The 26,489-nt window shown below is 41.1% G+C and overlaps 1 protein-coding gene across 1 annotated transcript; it reads right to left on the bottom strand.

The window, feature by feature from the left end:
- Nucleotides 1–404: 404 nt before the first annotated feature.
- Nucleotides 405–24,829, bottom strand: Chrna5 (cholinergic receptor nicotinic alpha 5 subunit). Its single transcript, XM_051197506.1, has 6 exons — nt 24,688–24,829; nt 9,319–9,470; nt 6,794–6,838; nt 5,017–5,126; nt 2,623–3,451; nt 405–609 (listed from the first exon to the last, which is right to left on the bottom strand). Exons 1-6 carry the CDS (start codon nt 24,791–24,793, stop codon nt 448–450), a joined length of 1,404 nt encoding a protein of 467 aa, XP_051053463.1. The 5' UTR covers nt 24,794–24,829; the 3' UTR covers nt 405–447.
- Between the last annotated feature and the right edge of the window lie 1,660 nt (nt 24,830–26,489).

Below are 26,489 nucleotides of genomic sequence, written 5' to 3'. Positions count from 1 at the left end.
TATTACACATCCGTGAATATAGGACAGAGAGAATTTTAAACTATATACATTAGCTGGTCATATTGGAACAAGCCGGTAGTCCCAGCTACTCCAGAGACTGAGACAGAAGGGCCACTCGAGTCTAGGAGTCGGGGCCAGCATGGCATCTGAAAATTGAAAACCACACAAATATATGCCGTTGGTAGATTTGGGGAAAGTTTTGGGTGTCTTCAAATATAACTGTGTTCCCAGCACTCCAAGGTGAATGTCATCACTGATCCCAAGTCTTTTACCAGGGCAGCTGTCAAGGGTCTGCTGCATCTGCAGCTATCTCTTCAGCTCTATCGGACAATACTGAGCCAAGTTCGAAATTACTAATCTGTCACAGCCTATATCAAATTGTAAATAATTTTACATTTTCCTAAGAGACACATGGTTGCTAACTAAATTCATAGTAATTGCCTGGTTTCACTTAACTGTATTTCCAATGTGAACTGGGACTACTATATTGGCCCACTGATAAATAACAGGAACAAAAAGCCCCAGGGTCCCAATGACTGAAACCAGAAGAAAGGTCCACAGGAACATCCGATCAAGGACTTGTGCTATGAATTTCCAATCTTCGACAACCTGTTAAAAAACAACAACATTAAATATAAATATCAAAGCTGTAGACATACTTTAAGATAAAAAAAAATGTGTTAGAAAATAATCATTTGCTGTCTCCAAAGTGTAAGTGATCCCGTGCCCAGGTCTCTAAGATAGACTAGTATAATTTATTAAATTCAACTCCAGCCTAAATCATTGGCTAACAAATATCTTTACCTTTTAATAGTCTACTAATAGCTTAGACCCTTATAATGATAATTATACTACTACCATATAATACAATCAGCAAGCATTAGTTCGTTAGAAGTAAACTAGGATATCGTGGCACATGCATGTAGTATCAGTTTCTTGAAGACTGAAGCAGGAGGATCTGAAGTTCAAGGCCTGAACAACAGAGTGGAATCACATCTCAAAACAAAAACAACAAGTTCATTCACAGTTGTAACCTGGACATAGTGGTGTTCTCTGTAATCTCAGCATTCATCAGGCAGAAGTAAAAGGATTGATGGTTCAAGGCTAACCTGAGCTACACAGTGAAACCCTGTCTTAAAAAATAGTGTGTGTGTGGGGGGGGGAGACTATCAGTGTGGTGGTACATGCCTTTAATCCAAAAAGATGAATTTCTGCAAGTTTGAAGCCAGCCTGTCTACATAGCAAGTCCCAAGCTGGCCACATTATATAGTGAAACCTTGTCTCAAAAAAAGGAAGGAAGAAAGGAGGAGGGAAGGGAAAGAGGAAGGAAGAGAGGGAAGGAAGGACAGAGAGAGGGGCAAGGGAAGCTCAGGGAGAAGTAAGTTACTCAGAGAGATAGATAGATAGATAGATAGATAGAGAGAGAGAGAGAGAGAGACAGAGAGAGAGACAGAGAGACAGAGTCCTGGTTCAGACTCCAATAAGAAACAGTAGTAAAAGACAGTTATTTTGTCAGATTAATTTCATATATTATTCACATCTAATAAAAACTTTAAAAATTAGAATATGGGAGCTAGTGAGATGCCCAGCAGTTAGGAACACTCATTGCTCTTGTAGACCAGGGTTCAGTTCCCAGCACCATACCACAGCTCACAACCATCTGTGACTCCAGTTCTAGGAGCTCTAAGTCCTCTTCAGACCGCCTCAGGACCCAGGCATGCATGTGATACGCATACATACAGGTAGGCAAAACATTCATACACATATGAAATAAATAAATCTGAAAAAATAATTAACAAAAGGTAAATTAGAATTTATATAATCTTAATATGACAATTAAGTGTAATATATAAAATATTAAGCCGTAAATTTAAAACTATTATACCATAGAAATAAAGGAAAATACTAATGACTGAAAATTTGAATTTTGGAAAAAAAAAGTTCAACACTATACCTTGATAAAACACATATCCAATATTTGCATTTCAAATATCAACTAACCTTTACAAGCCAACCAAACATTTTTCTGTAAGGCTTTAAACAAATTTTGTTTTCTTCACATAAAAACCCTGAAGTATAAACATAACACATGAGAACACCTAACTCCTTTATTTTTATGTTTTTTAATTTCATTTTGCTTTTATGAGACATAGTTTCCCTATGTAGTCCAGGCTGACCTTGAACTTGCCAAGTGCCCCAAGATACCCCTTTTCAATCCTCCTGCCTCAGCCCCTGAATGGCAGGATTATAGATCTGCATCTTGTTCCTTTCAATTTTACTAATATTCTTTTGTAACTGAGCCACAAAAAGATGTTTTTCTAGAAAAGTATCTTGGTTGTACTTACTTATAAAGCCTAATTAGGCTTACTTTTAAAAAATAACTTTTGGCAAATTATAATGCCAAAATTCAGAACAAAGTTACTGAAGATAAATCTAAATCAGTAAATCATTCTGGAGCCAAAAACTATGGCAATATTATTTATTATCTCTTCAAATGCATATTGTTAAATTTTCTTTAAAGTCATTCAAGATGCTCTGGAGAAATGCAAAGGTCAGATTTGTGTAGTTGCCCCCATTTTGCAGGGGTTTGCAGGGGAAACACATTCAATACTCGCCACAGACCTCGCGGACGTCATTCTCCTTCATGACATGCCTTGTGATGTAGCGGATACAATCAAGTGCAGCTTCCAACGTGTTCCTAGATTTAGGTCCGTCATCATTCTCAGTTTCTTCTCTCTGAGTGAAGTACCTATCTACATGACTTCTCATGCAAAGCAATTTGGGAAGCTTGTGGAGAAATATCTTACGAACCCAAGGTGCCATAGCATTGTGCGTTGAGGAAGAGCGATGGTAGATGTTGATGACAAAGACAGTCACCATAATGGATAGTGTCACAAAAATCATGGTAAACACCAAGTACTCTCCAATCAGAGGTATGACTTTGGAAGATGAGGGTATGATCTCTTCAATAACCAGAAGGAAGACAGTCAGAGAGACAAGTACTAAAGTGCACAGGCTGATCTTTTCACCTTCATTTGAAGGGAGATAGAAGACAACCACAGTCAGAAAGGAGAGCCCAATGCAGGGTATAATAAGAAATAAGGTATAAAAGAGAGGCAGCCGCTTAATCACAAAAGAGTATGTGACATAAGGGTACCAGCAGCAGCTGTCAGTTCGGTTTCCTTTAATCCCCATTGCACTCATGATTTCCCATTCTCCATTGTCAAAAAAGTCTGTTCTGTCTGCATCTTGGTCCTCTAGGATTATATCAACCTGGGATCCATCATATGTCCAAGAGCCAAATTTCATGGAACAATTTTGGAGATCAAATGGGAAAAATGTGACATCTATAGTACAAGAACTTTTGTAGTTTGCTGGTTGTGTCCAAGTAACGGTGCCATTGTACCTGACAATTGTCTTTGTACTGGTCCCTTCAAAACGTCCATCTGCACTAAAGGAAACATACAATAATGGTGTCGAAATTAAACAACCCAAGCACACATTGTATAAGCCTAATACAAAAGGAACCTGTGGGTAATAGCATGAAATAAGTTTGAAATTACTATCTGCCCAAATGCCTGCTCAACCCATGGGGCCATGCTTTCTAGACATTCCTGACAAGTATGATTCTTCTGGAATTGAACCTACTCTCCTCTGTGTTTTATAAGATGGCCAAATCCATGTTTCTCAAAATGTTGAGATTTTATAGTTGAAAAAGACCTCACTTGTTGTACAAATAGAATCGAGCTGTTTATATATCGTGCATGCAGAGAGGCGGAGCCCAAATCTATATCCCCAGACTTCTTCCTCCACCAAAATAATAGATGCTTTCTATCCTAAAAGGAAAAGTTACACCAGGCAAGGCACACCTGGACCCTCCTGGGCTACAGAGGCACAGCTGCAGCAGCAGCCCCAGCACCGGCTTCCCTCACTTCAGGTTCAGGTGGGTTTGTTTGTTTGTTTGTGCACGGTTCTGCATAATATATCTATGTTTAATATAAAAATGTTTCAATCACAGAGAGCAGCCAATGCTCAGAGAGCTGCCTCATGCTATCTTACAAGCTTTCTTTATCCTTCCATATTGAGGAATATAGAAGTAAAAGGTTTCGAAAGATCGTTTTTGCACAGCATTTGCTCTGTCCTCATGCCAAAGCCTTTTTGCAAATAGGACAGAGTGCTTTCAGTTACTGAGAAGAAGGTGATGTGCAGGGAGCTGCCTCATATTACCTTAAAGCTTGTTTTGCATAGCATTTGCTTAAAAGCCATTGTGCAAATAAGAGAGGGTGCTTGGCATAATGCAAGCTTTCACATTTACTCTGAGATGGCCCTAGGTGAGGAAAATGCAGCTGGTACTGACAATTACCCTCAAAACACACTGAGATGTTAAAAATTAACCCAAACTCCTCACCACAGAAAAATGGCAAGATTGTGCTGACATGACAGAGTATTTAGGAAATATTAGGAGACAGTGTTAAACATAAACTGTAACCTCAACTAAAAAACAAGCCCCCCCCCACAAATGTGGAAGTCTGACTTGAATAAGGAAGTAAATGGGATGTTGCAGTGTCTTGGTGTGAAACCTTACTCTGCCACATGAGAGCTCTGTGATCATAGCATAGTGTAACTAACTTAGATCCATGTAAGATGGGTGGCACACCCTGCATACAAGGTTGCGGGGAACCCATAAAAGTTTCCCATGTATGTAAGTTAATAACGAGCGTGACCTCTCTCCCCACTCTTCCTTATTCCTTTCTGTTTGCCATGTCCTATTTTTCTTATTCTAGAAATCAGATAACGCTTTTATGATTAAGGGGGGGAAAACCGCACACCAAAAAAAAAAAAAAAAAAAAAAAAAAAAAAAAGGACCCACAGTATCCATGGCACAAATATGCACAAATTCAAATCATTTGATTTCATAGCTAAACAATTTGCAGATGAGAGGAAAAAATTACTAGTGCCTAGTAGCCATACAAGTTTTCTTTGGAAACGTAAAGTAATATTCAGAATACAACTTACTTATCAAACAAAACGATGTCTGGGATCCACAGAGAGTCTGAAGGGACACGAATCATTTTTATTCCGCCATAGTCTTCAGGGTCCCATCTTAGTTTAACATCTATCCATTCCTTTAAAGTGAGAAATTCACCCCCATTTCAATCAATAAAAATACATTAAAACTATACTTTTGCCATGCCCAGAACATTTAGATGTGAATTGTTTCTGCCTCTAATTCAGAAACTCTTCTCAACTAATAATACCCGGCCCCCTGAGCAGTGACCCCAGCTGGGTCTTGATGAGGCACAGGCAAGGACCTGTGCTGATGTATTTATGGTTCTCTACTCTGCAGGTATAAATAATCAGAGACGGAAAGAGTAAACAGTGGAAAATACTCAACGGCAGCTGGTGGTCCAGAATTAAAAAGCGCTCTGTACATTAAAGTAAGTCATCACAGAGGGATCACTAAGGAGTGGGAGGGACACAGGGAGAGGAGGGTGATAACATAAGGATGGAAGGACATGGTTAATGCATGGTGGATATGTGGATGAAAATATCACAGTGAATCCCAGAAATGTATACAGTTAGCATGTTAAGAATTATAGCAATAACTAGTTGCATTCCTGTCCATTCCTGTTGCACTCAAAAGCCAAAATCCTAAGGCTTGACAGATGGCTCAGTGGTTATGAGCACTTGAAGCTTTTGTAGATCAGGGTTCAGTTCCCAACACCCCCATGGCAGCTTAACAACCCTCTATAATGCCAGTTCCTGGGGATGCAATGCCCTCTTCTGGCCTCCTTGGGCCCTTCATGTATATGTGTATTTATACGCATGCAGACTAAACATTCATACACAAAGACAAATAAATCTTTTAGTAAAAGTACAAATCCTTGCAGGGTCCTATCAGTTACTATTTTACTGGCTTCTCATAGCTTCTTTGACCCCGTCTTCATACTTGTCCCATGACTCACATACCTTTAGCCACATTGATTTCCCTACTAGATGTGATCCACCCTCTGGGCCTTTTACTTGCTGGTCCTCTACCCAGAGCACACTTGACCCTTAGGTGTGTGTGCATCAGGCTTGCTTTATTTCCCCTGAAACTGGTTTGAACTTTGCCTTTTCAGTATGTTTCTGTGGTTTGTTTGGGTGTTTTGTTTGTTTGGTTGGTTCTTTTTGCTTACAAATCCAGACCCCAACACCCTCCCCATCCTCTTCCCGGTGTGGTCCCTCTCTCAGACTGTCAGTCTCTAAGGTGTTGTGAAACATAACCATTCCTTCTCTTCCCGCTAGAATGAAGTTCCCGGAGAATGAGTTTTTTCTGTTCCAGTCAGTCCTGGGGAAACTTCCCCAGGACTTAGCACATATTGGCATTCACCTATGATTCCAGAGCTTGGGAGGATGAAGATGGGAGTCTGAAGAAGTTAAGGTCAGCCCTGGTTTTATATAATAGAACCCTGGTTCAAAACATGTATGTATGCATATCATAGACATATACATGCATACATACATGTACAAGGCTCAAAACAAATACAGACATATGCATGCATACATATATACATACATGTACAAGGTTCAAAACAAATATAGACATATGCATACATACATACATGTATAGGGTTCAAAACAGATATAAATATATGCATACATACATGCATACTGAACACAATAACTCCACCTCTTCTCATCTGTGCCGCCTGACAGTCCTAAGAGGCCACACTCTTGTTCCTTTTTGCGCAGGGCCTATAATAAAGAGTGGGGGCTGCTAGCGGGGCACCTGTTTGAATAGTATACACACCTGTTTCAACCAGACGTTTGTTGTCATTAGTTGGTTTTTCTCATCCTATTTAAAAAAAAAAAAGGTTAGTTTGGTTCTTTCTGTTACACAGCAGTAGCACTTCTAGACTTTGTACGTTATGGCAGATGCTGATTGGCTGTCACTGCCAAGCCCAAATTCTAACTCAAATAAGGGTAACTTCCTTCCCCCTTTCTATTTCTTCTTTGAATATCAGCCAAAACCCCAGGCATGCTTTCCCAGGCACTCCAGCTTTCTCGGTTTTTCTGGAGACCCTGTCCACTTTCTGTAGCTGCTTGCAGTTTGCCCCTGCTGGCCCTAAGTCAAAAGGAGTGGTTTTAGTCTCCATCCCCCTCCTTGCTCTACCTGCTGAGATTACAGCCTGCCTGCCCTGCTCTCTCTCTCTCTCTCTCTCTCTAATAATATGGTCCTTAAGCTTAAAAAGATGTACATTTCAATACAAATGCTCTTCTCCATATAGAAGGAACACTCTGCTGATTAATCTGATTCTCTGATGAACATGATAAATCTCATATTATTCCTGTAAACATTCTGTGATTTTGGATAAAGTACCCTAAAGCATGGTCTGTGTCAACTACATTTCCTTACATTTAAGCGCATCTAAGATCTGAGTACAACATTATTCACTTTGCCCTAAAAGGATATGAAGGTATATGCTTTGTACTCGGCCTGCCTTTCTTAAAAGGAGGAGGAATTCAGGCGTTTGTGTATAAACATATCATCATTAGAAGAAAACTAGGCAATTTTCCACCAAAGAAATATGAATAAATTATATAAGAAATTTTAATGTATCCAGGGAGAAAAATCAGTCAGCAAAATTGTATCAAAAAACACATTCCAGGGGCTGGAGAGTTGGCTCAGGGGTTAAGAGCACTTGTTCTTGCAAAGGACTCAAGTTCGATTCCCAGCACCTACATGGAGAATCATCACTTCCTTAGGCCCCTGCCATGCATGTGATGTACAGACATAAATGCCGGCAAAGCACTCAAACACAAAAATAAATCTAAAACAATAAGAAAATTTTAAAAAAGGCCCACACACTCCAAGTTTGTAAAACTGGCATTTAAAAAAATGGCAAGAAATGCAACAATTTTTTTTTTTTATACAGGGTCTCAGTAGCCCAAGCTGGCCTCAAAATCTCTCTTTAGCAGGGGATAACCTAGATCTCCTGATTCTCCTGCTTCTATTCCCAAGTGCTGGGATTATAGGTATGAACCTCCCTCCCCAGAAATTACATCAGTCATCTGCGGATGGTAGAATTAAAACCACTTTTTATTTTATCTGTACTTTTTTTGTACTTTAAAAATTCTCTACAAAACCATGTGTTACTTCTGTAATCATTAAACAAATACACATTCATGTCATTTTAATATATGTAAATATTTGGTCACTATCCTAAAAATAATTATTGGCATGATCAGAACAAGAAGAAATTAGTTTTAAAAGTGTGATTTTCTTAGGTTAAATACCAAGAATCAAGAAAATCCCCCTAAGCAGGGTGGAGGGGCACATCTTTAATCCCAGCCCTCAAGGGCACAGACAGGCAGATTCTCTGTAATTCTGGTCTACAGAGTAAGTTCCAGGACTGCAGAAATACATGGAGAAACCCTGTCTTGAAAATATAAAAAAAAAGAAAGAAAGAAAGAAAGAAGGAAGGGAAAGGAAAAGAAAGGAAGAAAGAAATTCTCCTGATGAATGACACATAGAAAACTTTGAAATATTTATGTATATAAGTGTTGTTTTGCCTGCATGTATGTATGTGTGTGCATCATGTGTGCCTGATGCCTGTGGTGGTCAGAAGAGGGAATCAGATCCTCTGAAACTGGAGCTATCAATGGTTGTGAATAACTAACAACCACGTGGGTGCTGGGAAGCCAACATGAGTCCTGTGCAAAAGCAGCCATAGCTCTTAACCACTGAGCCCTCCCTCCAGCCCCTGGTGTGTTTGAAGTGTCATCTTGAGATAATCCTGGTCCTCAGAATCTATGATTCTCCTTTTGGACTATTACTCAAACCTTCCAGTGTATGCTTGCATCCATTTACAGGGGAACTTCAATATAAAATGTTAGCCAAACGTTGTTGGTATGCACCTTTAATCCCAGTGCTGTGAGTTCAAGGCCAGCCTGTCTACAGAGTGAGTTCCAGACTGTTACACAGAGAAACCCTGTCTCAAAAAAAACCAATAATCGAAGGAAGGAAGGAAGGAAGGAAGGAAGGAAGGAAGGAAGGAAGGAAAGAAGCAAAGAAAGAAGAAAATATTTTACTATCTTTGAATCTGATTAAGGATAGACCTAATATTAGCAAATGAGATAAAATAATTTCTAAGCTACACAACTACATATAAACAGAGTATTGCTATTCCTGTGGCATATTGTCATTGTTCCCTGGAGAGTTCCTTGAGGCAAAGGGCTACCTCTGGTGCCTGACACACGTTTGGGGGAAAAAAAAAAAGACAGATCTACTTAAAATGGGTGCAAAATGGAATGTGTAACGACATGCATACTTACCACATCTACTAACTGAGATATTGCAAGGCCAAACTTGATATTTATTTTGTCACTCAGGTGCTCCACAGGACGAACCCATCTCTCATAGTCTTCAAATAAATTCTTAAACAGACGGTCTGCATGTTTTGCAGCAGAAGACAGCTCAGGCAATCCTGCATTAACAAGCTTGAATAAATTAGTGTCCTGGCTGCTCTCCCCAAAATACCTACACTTGAAGAAAATCAACATTGTTAGTGATCTAATCAAAACTGAAGTTATAAGTTATTTAAGTTTTAGGTTTGTTTATAACAGGATTATCATGTAGCCCAGGCTATCCTTTCCTATGTAACCAAGTATAGCTTCAACTCCTGATCCTCCTGCCTCCACGTCCCTAGGACTGGAATTATAGGCATCCACTATTGCATCCATTCAGCTAATTTTTAAGATATATTTTTATTTTAAATTGTATGTGTGGGGGTGTGGTATGAGCATGAATATAGGTGCTCAAAGAGGTCAGAGGTGTCCAGTTTCTCCTGGAGCTGGAGTTGCAGGCAGTTGTGAGCTGCTTTAAGTGGGTGCTAGGATTCGAACTTAGGTCGTCTGCAAGAACAGTATGTAATCTTAATGAATGCACCATCTCCCCAGTCCCATAATGTGGCTTTTAAACTGAAATATTAATACAAACACTATGGTCAAATTAGAGACAATCTGGTTCAGATATAATTCTTAGTTAAATCAGATTACTCACTATAGAAATACGCTGAATTCTTTTAATAAATATTCAGTACTTAATACAGAACAACTTAACATAAATGGCCTGTGGGGTGTTTTTCTGTGGTAGACTGCAAGAGTTGGAATGCAGTTTAGGGTTCAATCCCATATACTGCCAAAACAAAGAGTAGAGTCTTTTCAATTGTCAGGCTAGAGGGGTTGATATAAAAATTCTAGAAAAGAAATATACTGAATAAATTATAACTGCTTCATAAAAAGCAAATAGACATACTGAAGTAAAATTTATTATTAACTAGAAATGTAAAGGCATGTACTTTAGCTGGCATGATTTTATATATAAAATATTGAATGGTTTGTTAGATTTGTATTGCTATATATTTGTATAAAACTACTTAGGCCCTAAGCCTTAAGGAGACTCAGCAATGCTGAAACATCTACTCATCTGTTTACAAAGAGAATCCCACAAGATCGTTCCCAAGAGCCCAATCGTATCTTCCCTGACACTGTTCCCATCACAGTGAGCAGGTCCACACCTGAGCTACACTTGACACCACTTTCTTCCTTCCCCTATACATAATCCACCAGCATGCTGCCGACCTTGCCCCTAAAAATTCTCAAATGTATGTATTTCCTACTTTCTCTGTTGCCACCCACCTTACCAGAAGCTATAGGAATCTCCCCTCCCCCTCCCCACCCCCCCAGGAATAGAAAAGGTCTACTGCTAAAAGTAGTCTCCAGGGGCTGGAGAGATGGCCCAGCTGTTAAGCATTTGTTGCTCTTGCAGTAGACCTGGGTGTGGTTCCCAGTACTCATGTGGTGGCTCACTACCATCCATAACACCAGTTCCACAGAATCCTGACACTGGTCTCTAACTGTTACAGATGAGGGGACTTCCCCATGCCCTGGGGTACTGAGTGGCACTAAGTGCTATTAAAATCAGTTACCACTACTAGTTAATGATAAGATCTTTAAATGTATATTGTAAACAACCCTTCTGCATTCATTGTCCAATTAAATAAGTACACAATGGGGCATGGGGATATCTGAGGCCCTAATTAGCAGCTCTTAGACTCTGCCTTGATCCTCTGGATGTCTTAAACAAAAGAATTAACCAGATTGCCCTGAACACTCCACAGATGACTTGAGGGTGTCCTTCTGTATGCTGTGATATATGTTTCTCTTGTTGGTTGATGGATAAACACTGATTGGCCAGTAGCCAGGCAGGAAGCACAGACGGGGCTACCAAACTAGGAATGCTGGGAAGAGTAAGAGAGAGAGGGAGTCGACAAAGAGAGGCCATGTAGCTGCTGAAGGAGTAACATATTGGAGCATTATGGGTAAGCCACGGCCTCATGGCAATACACAGTTGAATAGAAATGGGTTAACAATTAAGAGAGAGATAGCCAATAAGAAGCCTGAGCCATCAGTCAAACAGTTTATAATTAACATAAGTCTCTGAGTGTTTATTTGGGACTGAAAGCTGGCAGGACTGGGCTGGACAGAAACCCCATCAACGATACCTCAAGAAAGCTATAGGATGACTGCAGCTGATCACTCTGGCTGCCGATGGGGCAACCTCAGCGCTGTCTAAAGCAACTTGCACCAGACTGTTTGTTTCTATAAGCCTCAATGAACTCTAAACCACCTGTAGCCATTTCCACTTTGGCCAGAAGGGAAGAACTCCCACTGTTACTTTAGCAGAGGGATTTCTGTGACTGCTGAGATGCTGCCAAACATAAAGACCTGAGCTCCATCCTTGGGTCCTGCATGGTCGTAGAAGAAGAAGACAGGCTCCTGAAAGTTGTCTTCCCGAGTAGCCTCTACAAGCATCCCAAACAGTATCTCTGGAAGCAGGCACCCTGAATGGTCCCAGCAGAGGCTGAGCTGGGGCAGCCCAAACAAATCAAGAATGAGCAGGGAAGAAAAAAGAAAGGCAGAAACAGAAGTAACAAGAGAACAGAAAGCTGAAAGGAAGAATACAGGCTGTAAGGGGGCAGAGAGGAGAGCCTGCAGGCTCTGGCTGACAGAAGAGGTCCAGAGAGCTGTCAAGTCTTCAGAGCTAAAGATCTCCCATCCCCTAGGTTGAGAGCTGTAGGCACGGGCACTGCTGAGGACCAGGAGTTCTGATACTCAAAGCCTGAAACATGTCACACTAGAGGATGCCATCTGACTACTGCCACCAATCACTGCCAGAGTGAAAGCCATTGGGTACCAGCATTGGAAGGGCTTCTCTGCCTGCTGGAGGCTTCTGTCCAGGCAGAGAAAAGAACCATTAGCCAACCGAGCTGTGACAGGGTCATCTTTGCAGTACCTCGCCTGCTCACCATGGCTTGGTTCTCTGCAGAGACCCGGACAATCTTCTCAAATCATGTCCTAACAACCTTCTTGAGCTTTTCAAGGGTGTGTCCCTGGCACCTGCTCTCCTGGCATTGCTCCCCTTGGTCCCAATTGTACTGAAGTGTCAATCAGCTCTGCCCCATGCATTCCCATCTATGAGGGACATGTCCTCCCTTCCCCCACGTCTTCCTTATAACCTCTTTTCCTGCTCCAGTCCACACTGGCATCCCACATAGAGCCATGTTCCTCATCTTTACTGTAGCTATGCAGTCCTCGTGTGTATATGATTAAAGTCTGTCTGCCCATCACTCTCTCTCTCTCTGGCACTTAGCAACAGAGACAAATGTAGCTGTTGAATCTGTTCAATGAACAAATATGTAGCTGAATAAGTGAGTCAGTATTCACTTATTGCCATATACAAAGCCTCATTTTTCTCTAATGATTTAGAATGTTATCTTTGGTTATGGAACAACCTGCATGAGAGCTATCTTTATTTTCCCTGCAGTTCACTAGACTCATCTCAAAATTAGAGACCCTGTCCTACTCAGATTTGAACATAAAGAGCAACGTAACACAGTTGTTAAGAGTCCAAGTGAGAAGGGCATAGTGGTTCTCAACCTTCGTAATGTGACCCTGCAATACAGTTCCTCATGTTGTGGTGACCCCAACCATAAAATTGTTTTTGTTGCTATTTCATAATTTTGCTACTGTTATGAATGTAAATATCTGATATGCAACACTGTGAAAGGATCATTTGATCTCCCAAAGGAGTCAAGACCCACAGATTGAGAACTACTGCTCAAGAGTCTGGGACAGGAAGATCACTTGAGCCCATCGAGACCTCATCTCAAAAGCAAAACTCAGAATCTTAAAATGTTCAGGCCAGATCCCATTCTGGTTCCTAATATTTATAATGTAACTTCAAGGTAAGTTATCTAACCTGTTTACATCTTGGTTTCTAAACCCATAAAACAGGCATAGAACAGGAGTGCCTACCTTTAAAAGGCTATTGAGAAGGATACAAGTGTGTGTGTAAGTGCCTGCACCAGCTCACTCTTGCTACAGTATTAAGTAGAAAGCTATAGACCTACATAGGCAATCATACACAAACACTGCAGTAAAAGCAAGCCACCTCTGCAGAGCCTAGCCGAAGCCTACCAATGTCCAACAAAGATGATCTCCAGGCAGTGTTTGCCTGGAGTTGCAAAAGTACAGAGGGAGAATGTGTCTGTTGCACAAGGGCAAAGCTTTCCCAAATCTCTTGGGTGGTTGTTTAGGGTTTTTTGTTTTGTTTTGAGTCAGTGTCTTACTCCATAACCTATGCTAGCACCCAATTCTTGTTCTAGCTGACTCTACTTCCTGAGTGCTGGGGTTAGAGGTATGTGCTACCAAGGCCTCTACTCATTAAAGCTAGTAAGTACATTATTGGTGTACCAATGGTTCATAAATCACATGTGCCAAAGAAGAACAGGGAACCAAGTAGTTAAGCAGACTAGGAAAGGAGCATAAACATTTCATGGAGTCTTTAAAAGAACAACAGAAGAAAAACTAAGCTGAACAGGTAACATGTGAAAGTGTGTACCATTAACACCTTGAAGACTTATATTTTGGTTTTATACAATCAGGTCTAACTCTGAATATCTGTCTCAAGTTTGAAGTACTGGAATAATGACATTTAAATGCTTTAATAAAACCAGGGATGGTGGCATCTGTATGTCATCATAGCACTAGGTAGTTAAGGTAGGAACATCAGACTTCCAGTCCAGCACAGGCTACACAGCTAGTTCAAGGTCTAAAAACAAAAGCCAAAGTCATGCAATTTAGTAAAACTGCATTTATTTTTAAAGAAATAGTCTTGCTCCTTAATTTTACTGTGGTAAAGAAGAAAGAACAGAGGACTGCAGAGCCAAAAGCTGTCACTGAATGCTTGGCATTCTTCCAAAGCATGCTACAATTGCTAATCTATTTAAAATAGGGATATCTCATTGGAAAAATGTAATAGTTAATCATGTATGGCAAGAACTCTGAATTCATCATACTAGACCTTCCCTACCCCCTTCAAGCTTGTACTCCCCAGGTACAGAGACTTGAGCCTAAGGCCTTTTACTTGCTAGGCAAGTGTCTATCTACACCCTTACCCCTCCTCTTGCTTCCTGAGGCAGGCTCTCAGTGAGTTACTCAGGCTTAGCCTTAAACTCATTCTATAGCCCAGGCAGGCGCAGAAACTATGACCTCCTGCCTAAGTTTCTCATATGGGTGATACTACAGGCCTGGGCTACTTAGGACCGACTACACCGGACTAATTTTTGTATGTTTTTTTTCATTATAAAACATTAATAAGCTTGATGTGGTGATACACACCTTTAACTCCAAAATGAAGGAGACTGAGATAGGAGGATCATGAGTTCAAGGCCAGCCTGGGCTACAATGTAAGTCCCTGCCTCTAAATAAACAAAAAAAGGCTAACCTATGCTTAGCTGTTTCACTATTGTGCAAATCAAATCAAATAAATTTTCTTACTCTATCAGGTCTTATTTAAGTAGTTTAAATATTTATTTATTTATTTTTCTATATGGTTGCCTGTGTGCACAGCTGTGAAGCGTGTGTGTGCAGTGCCTGCAAAGGCCATATGAGGGCATCAGATCCCCTAGAATTACAGACAGTTGAGAGCCACCCTATGGGTACTGGAAATCAAGTCCCAGTCCTCTGGAACAGCAGCCAGTGCTCTTACCATGGAGCCAACTCTCCAGGCCCATGTCTAAGAAATTTCTTAAAACTTCCATCTTCTCCACTTTTAATACTATGTAGTCAAACAAACAAAAGGCAGTTAGGATTTTAAAAGTCACTTTTAGGAATACTTGAAAGTTTTCTCCATGAACATTTTTTTTTTCCATAAGGAATAATCATTTTTCTCATTAGAAAGTAAGAATTCTGGGGAAAGTCAACAAGATGTTCTGCAACTAACTATGACTATTACTAATTTTTTTCAACCTATAGACAAAAATTAAGATGTTTCTTCCAAAGGCTCTTAAGTCTTCAGCATCTGCTACAACTTGGAAATCCCAAGGTGGTACCTACCTCAGTGTATCCATTCAACAGATTCTTGGTGGCTGTGACCGTAGTAGCCTCTGCACTCGAGGCAGAACAGAACACAAGGACACTGTACCTGTCCTGGGATGCAAACTTGCACGTGCCATAGATAGAAATCTGTGGCCAGGCAGAGGGCACCCCACTGTGAGAATGCTGCTCTCTGGCATTTGTCCAATATCTACAAGCATAAATATGGCTGCAACCTTCTAATCCAAGCCTGAGATTTCTTGACTTGGCATTACTGACATTTTGAGATGAGTGAGTCTTTGTTGTGTAGGAGCTCTCATGGACCTGAGTATTTCAGCTTCTACCCACCAGATACACTGTCTCTATGCATCAACCAAAAGTGCACCTATACACTGCCAAATATGTAGCGGGGCGGGTGTGTGTGTGTGTGTGTGTGTGTGTGTCAGAACAGCCCTCTGAGAAGCACTGCTCTATCAGTGCCTAGTAAGAAGCAGAGGCAGGGCAAGGGCCCAGATTTATTTTCTCTGGATGATGCTTTTGTTACAAAAATAACACATGATCACTGTTACAATCCAAACCCAAAAGCTCATTTAGTAGGGAATCTTCCTGCTCTCTTCTCTTTCTTCCTGACTCAAGGGCTAACCATTGGTAAGTTTCAAGTGTGCAGATTTTAATTACAAGCACGCATGTATACCACAATGCACAGAGGATGGACAATCAATGCCCTTGCAAAGTTCTATGGCTTTAGTTTTTCCATTCTAATATGTCTCTGTTCTTTCTTCATAAGCACAAAGTGGTCTGCATTATGGGCATATGTTATACTTTAAGCTTTCATAGGCAGACATCTATGCAGTGTTCATTTTTGATTTTTACAATAACGGTACTATGGAAAATGCTGCAGCATCCTTGTGTGTCTGTCTTTCCCTTCTTATGCAGGCACTGACTCTTAGAAGTGGGACTGCTGAGTTAAGGGTATGCACATTTAAAATTGTGCTAGGTATGGCTAATAGCCTTCCCTAATTTCTTCAGGGGTCACCGTGAGAGTGAAATAAATCATGTTATCTAAAAGATTCCTAAGAATGATAGATATACTATAGCCCCAATCCATTACCAGGGCATCCCTGCAGTAGTTAATCTGCCCCTCTAAGTCTCCTTGTATCTTTTTTAAAGTTAACAAAAAAGTGACTTTAATACCTTTTTAAAAAGTTCTCCTCGATGTAGTCCTAGAAGAGTTACTTTGGGAAATACCAAGATAAAGCAGCGAACATAACCATTTAGTTAATTTAGGGAAATAAATACCTACTAACTCAGCACTTTCAATGTGTCAAATAAGGCAAGTATGCTTACTAATCATTATTTTAGCATTACAGATGAAATACAGAGGGTGTTGTTCTCACTCTATTTCATATTGATTTCTAACACAGAATTACAGCACTCGCTACACTCTAACTGCTATCCTTTACTAAGCTCAATCTTCCAGCTTTTCCTGACTCTCAGAACACGAGGAGCAACACAATGAATGACCTCATGTGGTGTTAAATTTAGGCCCAGTCGATAGTTTTTAAGGAGTCCAAAAAAAGTTAAAACATTATCAAATCAAATAAATGCAGAAGTCACTGTTTTAGTTTGGCATCAGAGATCTTTGGAGAGGTGACAAATATATATTTGAATCAGTACATTTACAGCATTAGGAAATAAAACATGCTTATATGACCTTGATATGACTTGCAGATTTCTTCCCAAGAGCCAGGGTGGGGCACACCCCTGTAATCAGCACTTAGAAGGTAGAGGCAGGACAATAAAGAGTTGAAGGTTATTCTTGCCTACATAGCTGAGACTGGTCTGTGTTACAGTAGACCTTGCCTCAAAAATAACTTTTCAGGGGCTGGAGAGATAACCTCAGTACTTACAGGGCAGAGGCAACATTGGCACCTGCCTATAACCCCAGCACTCATGGGGCTGAGGCAAGAAGATCTTCCAGGGTTTTTTGTTGTTGTTTTAGACTTTAAAATTTTATGTGTATGAGTATTTTGCCTGCATGTATATATGTGTACCATGTGAGTGCCCGGTCCCCTCATAGACAGAAGAGAAAGCTGGATCCCCTGGACCTGGAGTAAGAAGGTTGCAAGCCACCATGTGGGTGCTGGGAATTGAACCCAGAGCTTTTGCAAGAACAACTGTTCTTAACCAATGAGCCATCTCTCCAGCCCCAAGACCTTGAGCTTGAGGCTAGCCTTATCTAGCCAGTGAGTTTAAGGCCAGCCCCGGCTACAAAGTCATAGTGAGACCTTGTTTCAAGAAACAAAGAAGAAAGGGAAAGGGGACAGGCAGCTGATTTGTGTGTAAAGGGGCCGATGCTTATTTTCTTGGTTTCTATTGGTTTGTTCAGATTTTTAAAAACCTATGCGTATGTGTGTGCCACATTGTGAGGGGGCCTATAGAGGCCAGAAGTGAGCCCTGGATTCTCTGGAGTTACAAGTGGTTGAGCTACCTGATGTGGGTGCTGGGAACCAAGTTCATGTCTTCTGGAAGAGTAGCAAGTACTCTTAACCACTATACCATCTCTCCAGTCCAAGATTTGTCCTAAACTTTGTTTTTTGATTTTTTTTTTTTTTGAGACAGGGTTTCTTTGTGTATCCCTAGCTGTCCTGGAACTCAATCTGTAGGTCAGGCTGCCCTTGAATTTACAGATATCTGCCTGCCTCTGCCTCCCGAGTGCTGGGAATAAAGGTGTGGACGGCCACCACCTGACTCAACCCCAGGTTTGTATTATTAGTCTTATGTCATTTAAGAAAAAAATAAAACACTACCTGCATAGTTACTTTCATTGGATCCTGAGACTGACACTAATTGACACAAATTGGGAATTACCTAGATAGCTTTCCTGCTTGCTACAAATAAAAATGGTGTCAACCTGAGCTACAAGAGACCCTGACTCAAAAACAAGAAAGCAAGCAAACAAACAGAACTCTAGTATAGCCAGTACACCATGAATTCTACAGATTTCCCTTGGAAGCTTCTGAGACATTTGAGCCTCAGGCCTGCCTCTGACCTTCTGAATTGCCATGTGTCTTTAGCAAAAACCCAAGTTTTCCCTTCACACAGCCAAGTAGGAGAAGTCTTGCAACAAAACCACAAGTGGGACCCTACATGGGATGGAGAAGAACAATTCCGTCCACAGCAAACACCTGAAAAAAATCTCTGGAGACATTTTCCAGTGGGATACTGGTGGTAGCTCACAAACAGAGGTCAGGGATGCTGTAAACCCACTAGATGGCCAGGACCCTTTCCTCCAACAACAAATAACTGCTTCTTAAGTCCAAAGTTTCAAAGGTTGAAAAACTTTGACACAGAATAAAAGTTCTGCTTAATTCAACACATATCACTAACAATTTTGTTTTGTTTTGGTTTTTCAAGAGATTCTCTGTGTAGCTCTGACTGTCCTGGAACTCTGTATACCAGGCTGACCTTGAACTCACAGAGATCCACCTGCCTCTGCCTCCAGAGTTCTGGGATTAAAGGCATGTGCCACCGCTCTCAGGCTATATCACTAACAATTTTTAAAGGGATTTTTTTTTAATCCAAAAGTTCTTAATTATCCACTTTAATGGGGGATGACCTTCTGTATATATGTTTCTCTTATTGGTTGATGAATAAAACACTGATTGGCAGATAGTCAGACAGGAAGATAGGTGGGGCAAGGAGACAAGGAGAATTCTGGGAAAGGTAGGCAGAGAGTTGCCATGTAGTAGAGGAAGGAGTAATAGGTCTGGACCCTTCTCCAGTAAGATAAAACCACATGGAAATACTTAGATTAATAAAAATGGGTTAATAATTAAGACAGAGATAGCCAATAAGAAGCCCTAGTCATTGACCAACAGTTTAATAATATAAGTCTCTGTGTGCTTATTTGGGGGCAAATTGATTGTAGGACAAGGCAGGAAATAAAACCAAAATTATGTGAGGTCATAGAATTCAAGGCCATTGGAGAAATGATACCATGTTGTTTATTTAAATTAAAATCATACCTGGGCATGGTGGCTCATGCCTTTAATCCCAGCATTCCCAAGGCAGGTGGATTTCTGGGTTGGAGGCTAGCCTGTTCTACAGATAGAATCACAGAATATCCAAGACTACACAGAGAAATCCTGTCTTGAAAAACAAACAAACAAACAAACAAAAAATTCCAGAACCAGGGATTGAGTACTTGCAGGTCTCTCTCCTAGAGGACCTGACTGATTCCCAGCACCCATACTGGAAGGCTCACAACTGCCCATAAGTCCATCTGCAGAGGACATGACACCCCTGGCCTCTGTAGGCACCCACACTCATGTGCACATATACATATATACATACATACATACATACATACATACATGCATGCATACACACACACACACACACACACACACACACACACACACACACACACACCATACACACCACACACCATTGAAACTAGATTTAAAAAATGATTTTCTGGTCTGTAGAGATGGCTCAGCAGTTAAGAGCACTTCCTGCTCTCCCAAAGGTCCTGAATTCAATTCCCAGCAACTACATGGTAATGAGATCTGTAATGAGAACTGGTGCCCTCTTCTGGCCTTCAGGCATACATGCAGACAGAACACGGTATACATAATAAATACATCTATAAAAAATTATTTTCCATCACACTGTTTCCACTGCTCCAGAGAAAATTCCTAAAGAAACAAATTCTAACTTCTTTCTAAACTATTCTAACTTCAATATGCCTGTGTTATTTAATTTTAAACTTGCTTATTTAATTTTAAACTAAAAGTATCACATAAAGAATTTAATTCCAACTGTTTTAAAAGAAAAACAATGCTACCAGAAGAAAAAATGCTACGCTGAAATTACTAAAAATCAACCTAAGCCTTAAAATTTGTTGGTATAATTTGTAACTATGGATCAAAAGGAACCTTCTATTCTGACAACTGGTTGACAACCATATCAGAGTCCCATCAGCAGGTACTATGATAAACTCTGGCACAAGCACAGTGAAACACAGCATTGGGAAGTGGAGGTAAGATGAGCAAGGGTTCAAGGCTAACCTGGACTACAGGAAACCTGCCTCAATAAGTAGATACAGCTGCACCATCTGCTGACTTGTGACCCTACCTTCCAATGTTCACACTCCAGGTTGTACTGTATATTCAGCATTCTCAGGAACACAATTATTTTCTTTTAATAAGCCCAGGTCTGTTTAGCCCAACATGACCATGAACTTTTAAAAGATTGTTATTGGTGTACAGACATTGTGCATAGTGATGAGTTTCACAAAAACATTTTCATCCAAGTATGTCATGTGCATTGACCATGCTCATCTCCAAATCCTTTTCCTCTCCATCCCCTCTTGCTAACCTCCTTCCCCCAGACAATCTCATTTCTCTTTTCATGTCTATTTCTCTTTCTCTCACACCCAATTTTATGTAGATTTTATCTATGTAAAATTTAGAATCACAAATAAGAGAAAGCACAGTATTTGTCTTTGTGAGTATATTTCATATGCTCTCCGGTTCCATTCATTTTCCTGCAAATGACACAACTTTGTTAGTTTTTAAGGCTGAAAAACACTCGTGTGTGTGTGTGTGTGTGTGTGTGTGTGTGTGTGTGTGTGTGTATGTGGTGGGTATGTGTGTGTGTTGGGATCCCAGCACTGAGAGGGGTTAGTAGACAGGGCTCATAACCAAGAAGCTACTGTCTATAAATGTTTGTTTTCATTTAAATGGACTTTGTTATATAAAATAAATTTTAAAAAAATTAAAAAAAAAAGAAAAAAATTAACAACTTCTTTTAAAGAAAAATTCGTTTTCTCCAATGGAGTCTCACTGGGTTCATTAACCACACTTAAGGGTAGGCCTTGTGCCCAGCAATTAATGGACAAAACAAAACAAATTTAATGGTATTCTTGTCTCATATTTTTTGTTTGGGTTTTTTAACTGCCTTTTTGCTTATATAGTATGGTTTCTGATTTAGTAGTTTCGCGGGTTTTATGTGTGTGTGTGTGTGTGTGTGCTTCTGTGTATATTTTCTTAAATTTTGGTCAGTTTGCCTGTTTTCTAAAGAGAGGGTATTTTTTCTCAGAAAGGGCATGGGGTTGGGTGGGTGGGGAAGCAGGGAGGTGGGGAGGTAAGGATGGTCTGGAAGGACTTGGGGGAGGGGAACCTCCAAATGATCAGAATTTATTATATGAAAAAATTATTTTCACTAAAAATATACATATATATATATATATATATAATTTTTAAAAATTAACCTCCCCAAAATTAAAAAAAAATCTGATTTGGCTGCTTCATCTATGTTGACTGATTAAAATACAAGGTTAGCTGGGACTACTAATTAGAAGCAAAGCCCCAAGCAGACTACCCAAGTTCAAATCCAGATTTTCTCATTCATTAGCTGTGGCCTAGATCAAATCATATAAATTGCTAGTATGTCAGCCTCATCATTTGTTAAATCAAGCTCTAAAGAGGCAGAGGCTTTGTTTACTGCCACATCACTAGCATGCAAAACACTGACTTGTCTCAAATAAATGCTGCAGTGTGAGTCAGTGGAAACGTTTCACGTACTATGGGTTGTTTCGTTAAAACATACAAAGCCAGAGCACTAGCAGCATGCGCAATGAATGGCAAAACTTGCTTTAAAAATGAGTAGATGATAAAGGTAAAGCTGATGGCTAGCATGAATGCATTTCTGTGAGTTTCTGGAAGTATAAATGAAAACAACCAAAGGTGAGAAGAAAAAAAAAAAACTCCAGAACTCAAACTTTTTAAGGATTATTTCATCTTATATTCCAATATAAAATGTCATACAGCTAAGAACTACACCTAACTAATGACTGATTAATTTCCATAAAAGTCCTCATCACAGGCCAGTTCAAAAGACCCAAATTATCTTAATGTATTAGTAAATTATATTTCATTGCAGACAAAATTGCCTTCCAGGCTACTTTCCATAGCTCTGTGACCTTCAGACAGCCAAATAGGTATGGCCGCTGGCTGACTAGACAAGAATTCTTTTTGTCTGGGAATTGGTTTGTAGGAAACCATAAGAGAATCTAAGATAAATATGAAAACATAAAATCAATTTCTGAAAATTATCTACCTCTGCTCTATCATCTTAAAGGGTGAGAGAGAGGGAGTCAGACAAGTTGAATATGCCCCCCCCCCCAAAAAAAACAGCCAGCTAATAGGTCTCTCAGCTCCATGGGGTACTTCAGTCACTGTGAATTCAAGGGCATATTAGCAATTAGTTGCAAGTGTGCAGATAATCACTCCATGTCTGGTCTTCTTCATGATGCTTACTTGGAAAGCACAGAACTTAAGTTTAGAACCATGTTGGGGAATAATTAATGGTCTTTTCTTACAAGTGAGAGACTATCCAGGATGATATTATTGCTCCATTCATTCATTTATAAACATTTACTGGTCTCCTATAATAACCTAGGTATGAGGACACAAAGATAGACAGTGAAGCATCACAGCTCTTGGGGGCTGGAAGACAGCTCAGCCTGTGAAGTGCTCGAAGCACAAGCATAAAGACCTGAGTTTGAACCACTGCAAAATGTGAAAGACCTAGCAAGGAGGCCTTTTAATCTGGAACAGCTGCCTGGGTAATCCAAGCATTAGGAAGGCAGAGACAGGCAGGTTCCAGAAATTTAGCAGGATTGTCATCTCGCCTATCCTAATCCACGAGGCCCTGGGTATCAGTGGGAGGCTGTCACAAACAAACAAACACCAACCAAACTGGATGCCTCCGGAGGAACAATACCCACTGGCTGACCTCTGGCCTCGAACAGTACACGTGCATACCCCCACACAAAGGAAGTTCTTAAGGCACTCACATGGGACAAACAAAGCAAAAAACTATAATACAACAAGATGGTTATTATTGAAGAAGGGCTACTGTATGGGAGCCCAGAGGAGAAGGCCATCAACTTTGGATAAAAAAAACCAAACGCTGCAGAAGAGAAGCTATGTACACCAACGAAGACTCAGCAATAGTGGTTTATCTTAAAACTAAGAAACCTGTTCAAACTCCCAGCTCCATCAAAGAGATGGGAACCACCATGTTCTAGGCTGTGAGACACTGCCTGGCTTTTTATATGTACCAATCAATCCTGAAAATAGCTGGGAAAAGTAAACAGTGTTACCCTCATTTTCCAGAATAAGGAATGTAGCAGAGAGAATTCTGTCTTAAGGCACACTGGAGACATAATTTGAGACCAGGACATCCCTTTCCTTCTCTAAATTGTAACACTAGGCAAAGATTTCATTGCTTCAGGTAGACCCATCCTGTAACCAGAAATTTTAGTTCACAAAGTTACCACCTCCTAAAATATCAGGAATCACTATTTAAGAATCTTAACGAAGCTGGGCGGTAGCGGGGCATACCTTTAATCCCACCACTGAGCAGAGGCAAGTGGATCTGGTGGATCACTGTGAGTTCGAAGCCAGCCTGGTCTGCAGCGAGAGTTCCAGGACAGTCAAAGCTACACAGAGAAACCCTGTCTCAAAAAAAAAAAAAAAAAAAAAAAAAAAAAAAAAAACCCACAAACAAACAAAAAACAACAACAACGAAAGAAAGATAAGTAAGAGATAAGTAAGGGTCCTCCAGGCTTTCACTAAAACAGAGTTTCAGGGGCAGCGACCCTCTGCTCTAGTATAGAACACACCACAGGTGCTCCAGAAACGGTAGCATTTTTCTCCAAAGTACTGAAAGGGCTGACTAAAATATGCTAAAGCACTGGAAATTCAAAGTATTAGGCTTTGTTTGTCCCAATCCACAACATCTTGAAACATTGACAGGAGGGCACCATGCCCCAAAGGAGAAAGGAATCCAGGATGCAAGCAATGAGTCCAGAAGCCAGGGGTGTGGACTACCTAGCATTACTTCAAAATGTTTCCATCTTCTGGCAAAAGGAAAGATCTCAGGCGCTGCAGAAAGGAGGCAGGAGAAGGTGGACTATATAGTCTCAAAGGCAAGCATTAAGCCCAGAGTCTGAACTAGCAACGAAGTGGGAAGCCCGATGACAGCGGCACACTCAAAGGAGAAGAAAGTTGTTCTGAGGCACACCCTACACCAGCCGCGATCTACAGACCGCCCAAACTGGAATCTCCTTTGCATTTAGATGAACAGTCCTGGGCACTAACCTGGAACCTCACCCCGAATTCCCAAAAGAAAGGGAAAGGGAGCAGAGTCCCGCTGCGCGACCCCGAGGCCCGCGACCCCGCCCGGACTCACCTCCCTGCGCGCCCCGCGCAGCCCCGGCCGGCCGCCAGCGCCCCGCCAGCAGCTGCACCATCAAGAGCAGGCGCAGCGCGCGCCGCCGCGACCCCCACGCCGCCATCGCCCGCCCGCCGACGGCCGCCTGTCTGAGAACGCCCGGACCGTAGCGACCAAGCCGCCGCCGAACGCCTCTCGTTCCTCGGGAGCCACCTGCTTCTGGCTCTTCAGCTCCTGAACCAAACCCAACTCGCAGCGCTGTGTCGGGTCCGCGGAGCCCGAGGGCGGAGCCCAGGGTACTTGGCCCCGCCCCGACGGCCTGCAGCCCCGTCCCTAGAGGCCACACCCAGTTATTCTAGGCTCCGCCCCTGGTCCAGCCTCATCATCTCATAATCCCGCCTTTTCCACACTTGGCTCTGTTTTGTCAACCCATCCTCACCTCCAGGTGCGAATTCTGACAGGTGCGAAGGCTGTTGACTTTTGGTGAGGTTTTGTTTCATTTTGTACTGTAGCTAAGTCAGTTAGTGATACACAAGGCCACCGTGGTCAAATCGTCCTTCCTTATGGATCTATTTTTCTCTTCCTTTTAAATGAGATGGATAACTAGAGTTCTCTGAAGACTGACAGTTCTGACATTCCTTCAAATCATCCACTGAAATAATAGGCAGTCGCTTCCAGAGTAGGGCATGCTGCCCCTGCTGCCGCGTCAATCAGTATTGTAAATATTAGTAGTTTCGACTTTCATAGCCTCCTAGAAACTTTGATGGAGATTGATGCCGACTGTGTCTCAAATCCCTCCAGACCCTTATACTGTACCTCACTGCTTCTGTTCATAATTGATTAGGAAGCTTCATTTGGTTGGAGAGATTCAGACAAATTATCTTTAAACTTCAGTGGCAGAGCGTGCCAGATTTTTTCACACAAAATTATGAAGTTGGCACCTCTACAATTCATTATAGGCAGAAATCTCACTCTGAGCTTCAGCCTGCCTAAGTCTGTTAAAAGTGAGATCTGGTTGCAAAGAATCTCAAAGGCAAAATCCATTTAAGACTCTTTTCCTGTATACAAGTATAGCCAGGGAAGTGGAAACGACATCCAAAGGAGCTAGTCTGTTTAAGCAGGTCAGTGAAGGAGCCAGAAAGTAAAAGATGCACATTGTGCTAACAAGGCCAGTCGGTAATTACACCTCTGCACGGGAACGAGACAGTGCTTAACCCTCCCTACACTGTACATTTTATACTTGGAAGAATGTATGGAACTTACAACTGCTTGTGCCACTCGTCCTAGCCAGGATTTGGATGACTCTGAAGTATTGGTTCTACTTTTACAGCCACGGGATTTGGAGACAGAAGTTGAAAAAGTGGGACTAAATGGTTGTTAGTTCAGCCACAGTGAGCATGGTTGGAACTACTGGACCCAGCCAAAGTGTTACATCCATAGTCATGAGAAGACAGTTATCTACATCATCTCTGTAACACACCATTGTCAGTTGAGCAACAGTGTAGTGTGTAATGTCTTGGGCACTTGAAAGCCCAGGCAAATAATCGCAGGACAGAATGCATTCATCTTGGTTGGTTTCCGCTCTAGGATGGTGTGCCAATTCTTCACACATGCCAGGTGTGTGGTTGCACTTAATTGTTGACAGGCATCTCCACACTGCTAGGAGATTCTGGTTGATCAAATGACAATAAAAGCTGCTGTTGCCACAGCTACCACCAAAGTGCTGACATAGCATCTACCACCACATTTCTAGGATTTAGCTAAAGGAACTATCATACAGTTCATTTTTTTTTATTTTGTAATGCTTTTTGTTTATGTCT

Source organism: Phodopus roborovskii, unplaced genomic scaffold, assembly GCF_943737965.1.
Source record: "Phodopus roborovskii unplaced genomic scaffold, PHOROB, whole genome shotgun sequence".
Classification (NCBI taxonomy): Eukaryota; Metazoa; Chordata; class Mammalia; order Rodentia; family Cricetidae; genus Phodopus; species Phodopus roborovskii.
The sequence above is the reverse complement of the archived record's forward strand: the minus strand, read 5'-3'. Positions and strand labels throughout refer to the sequence as shown.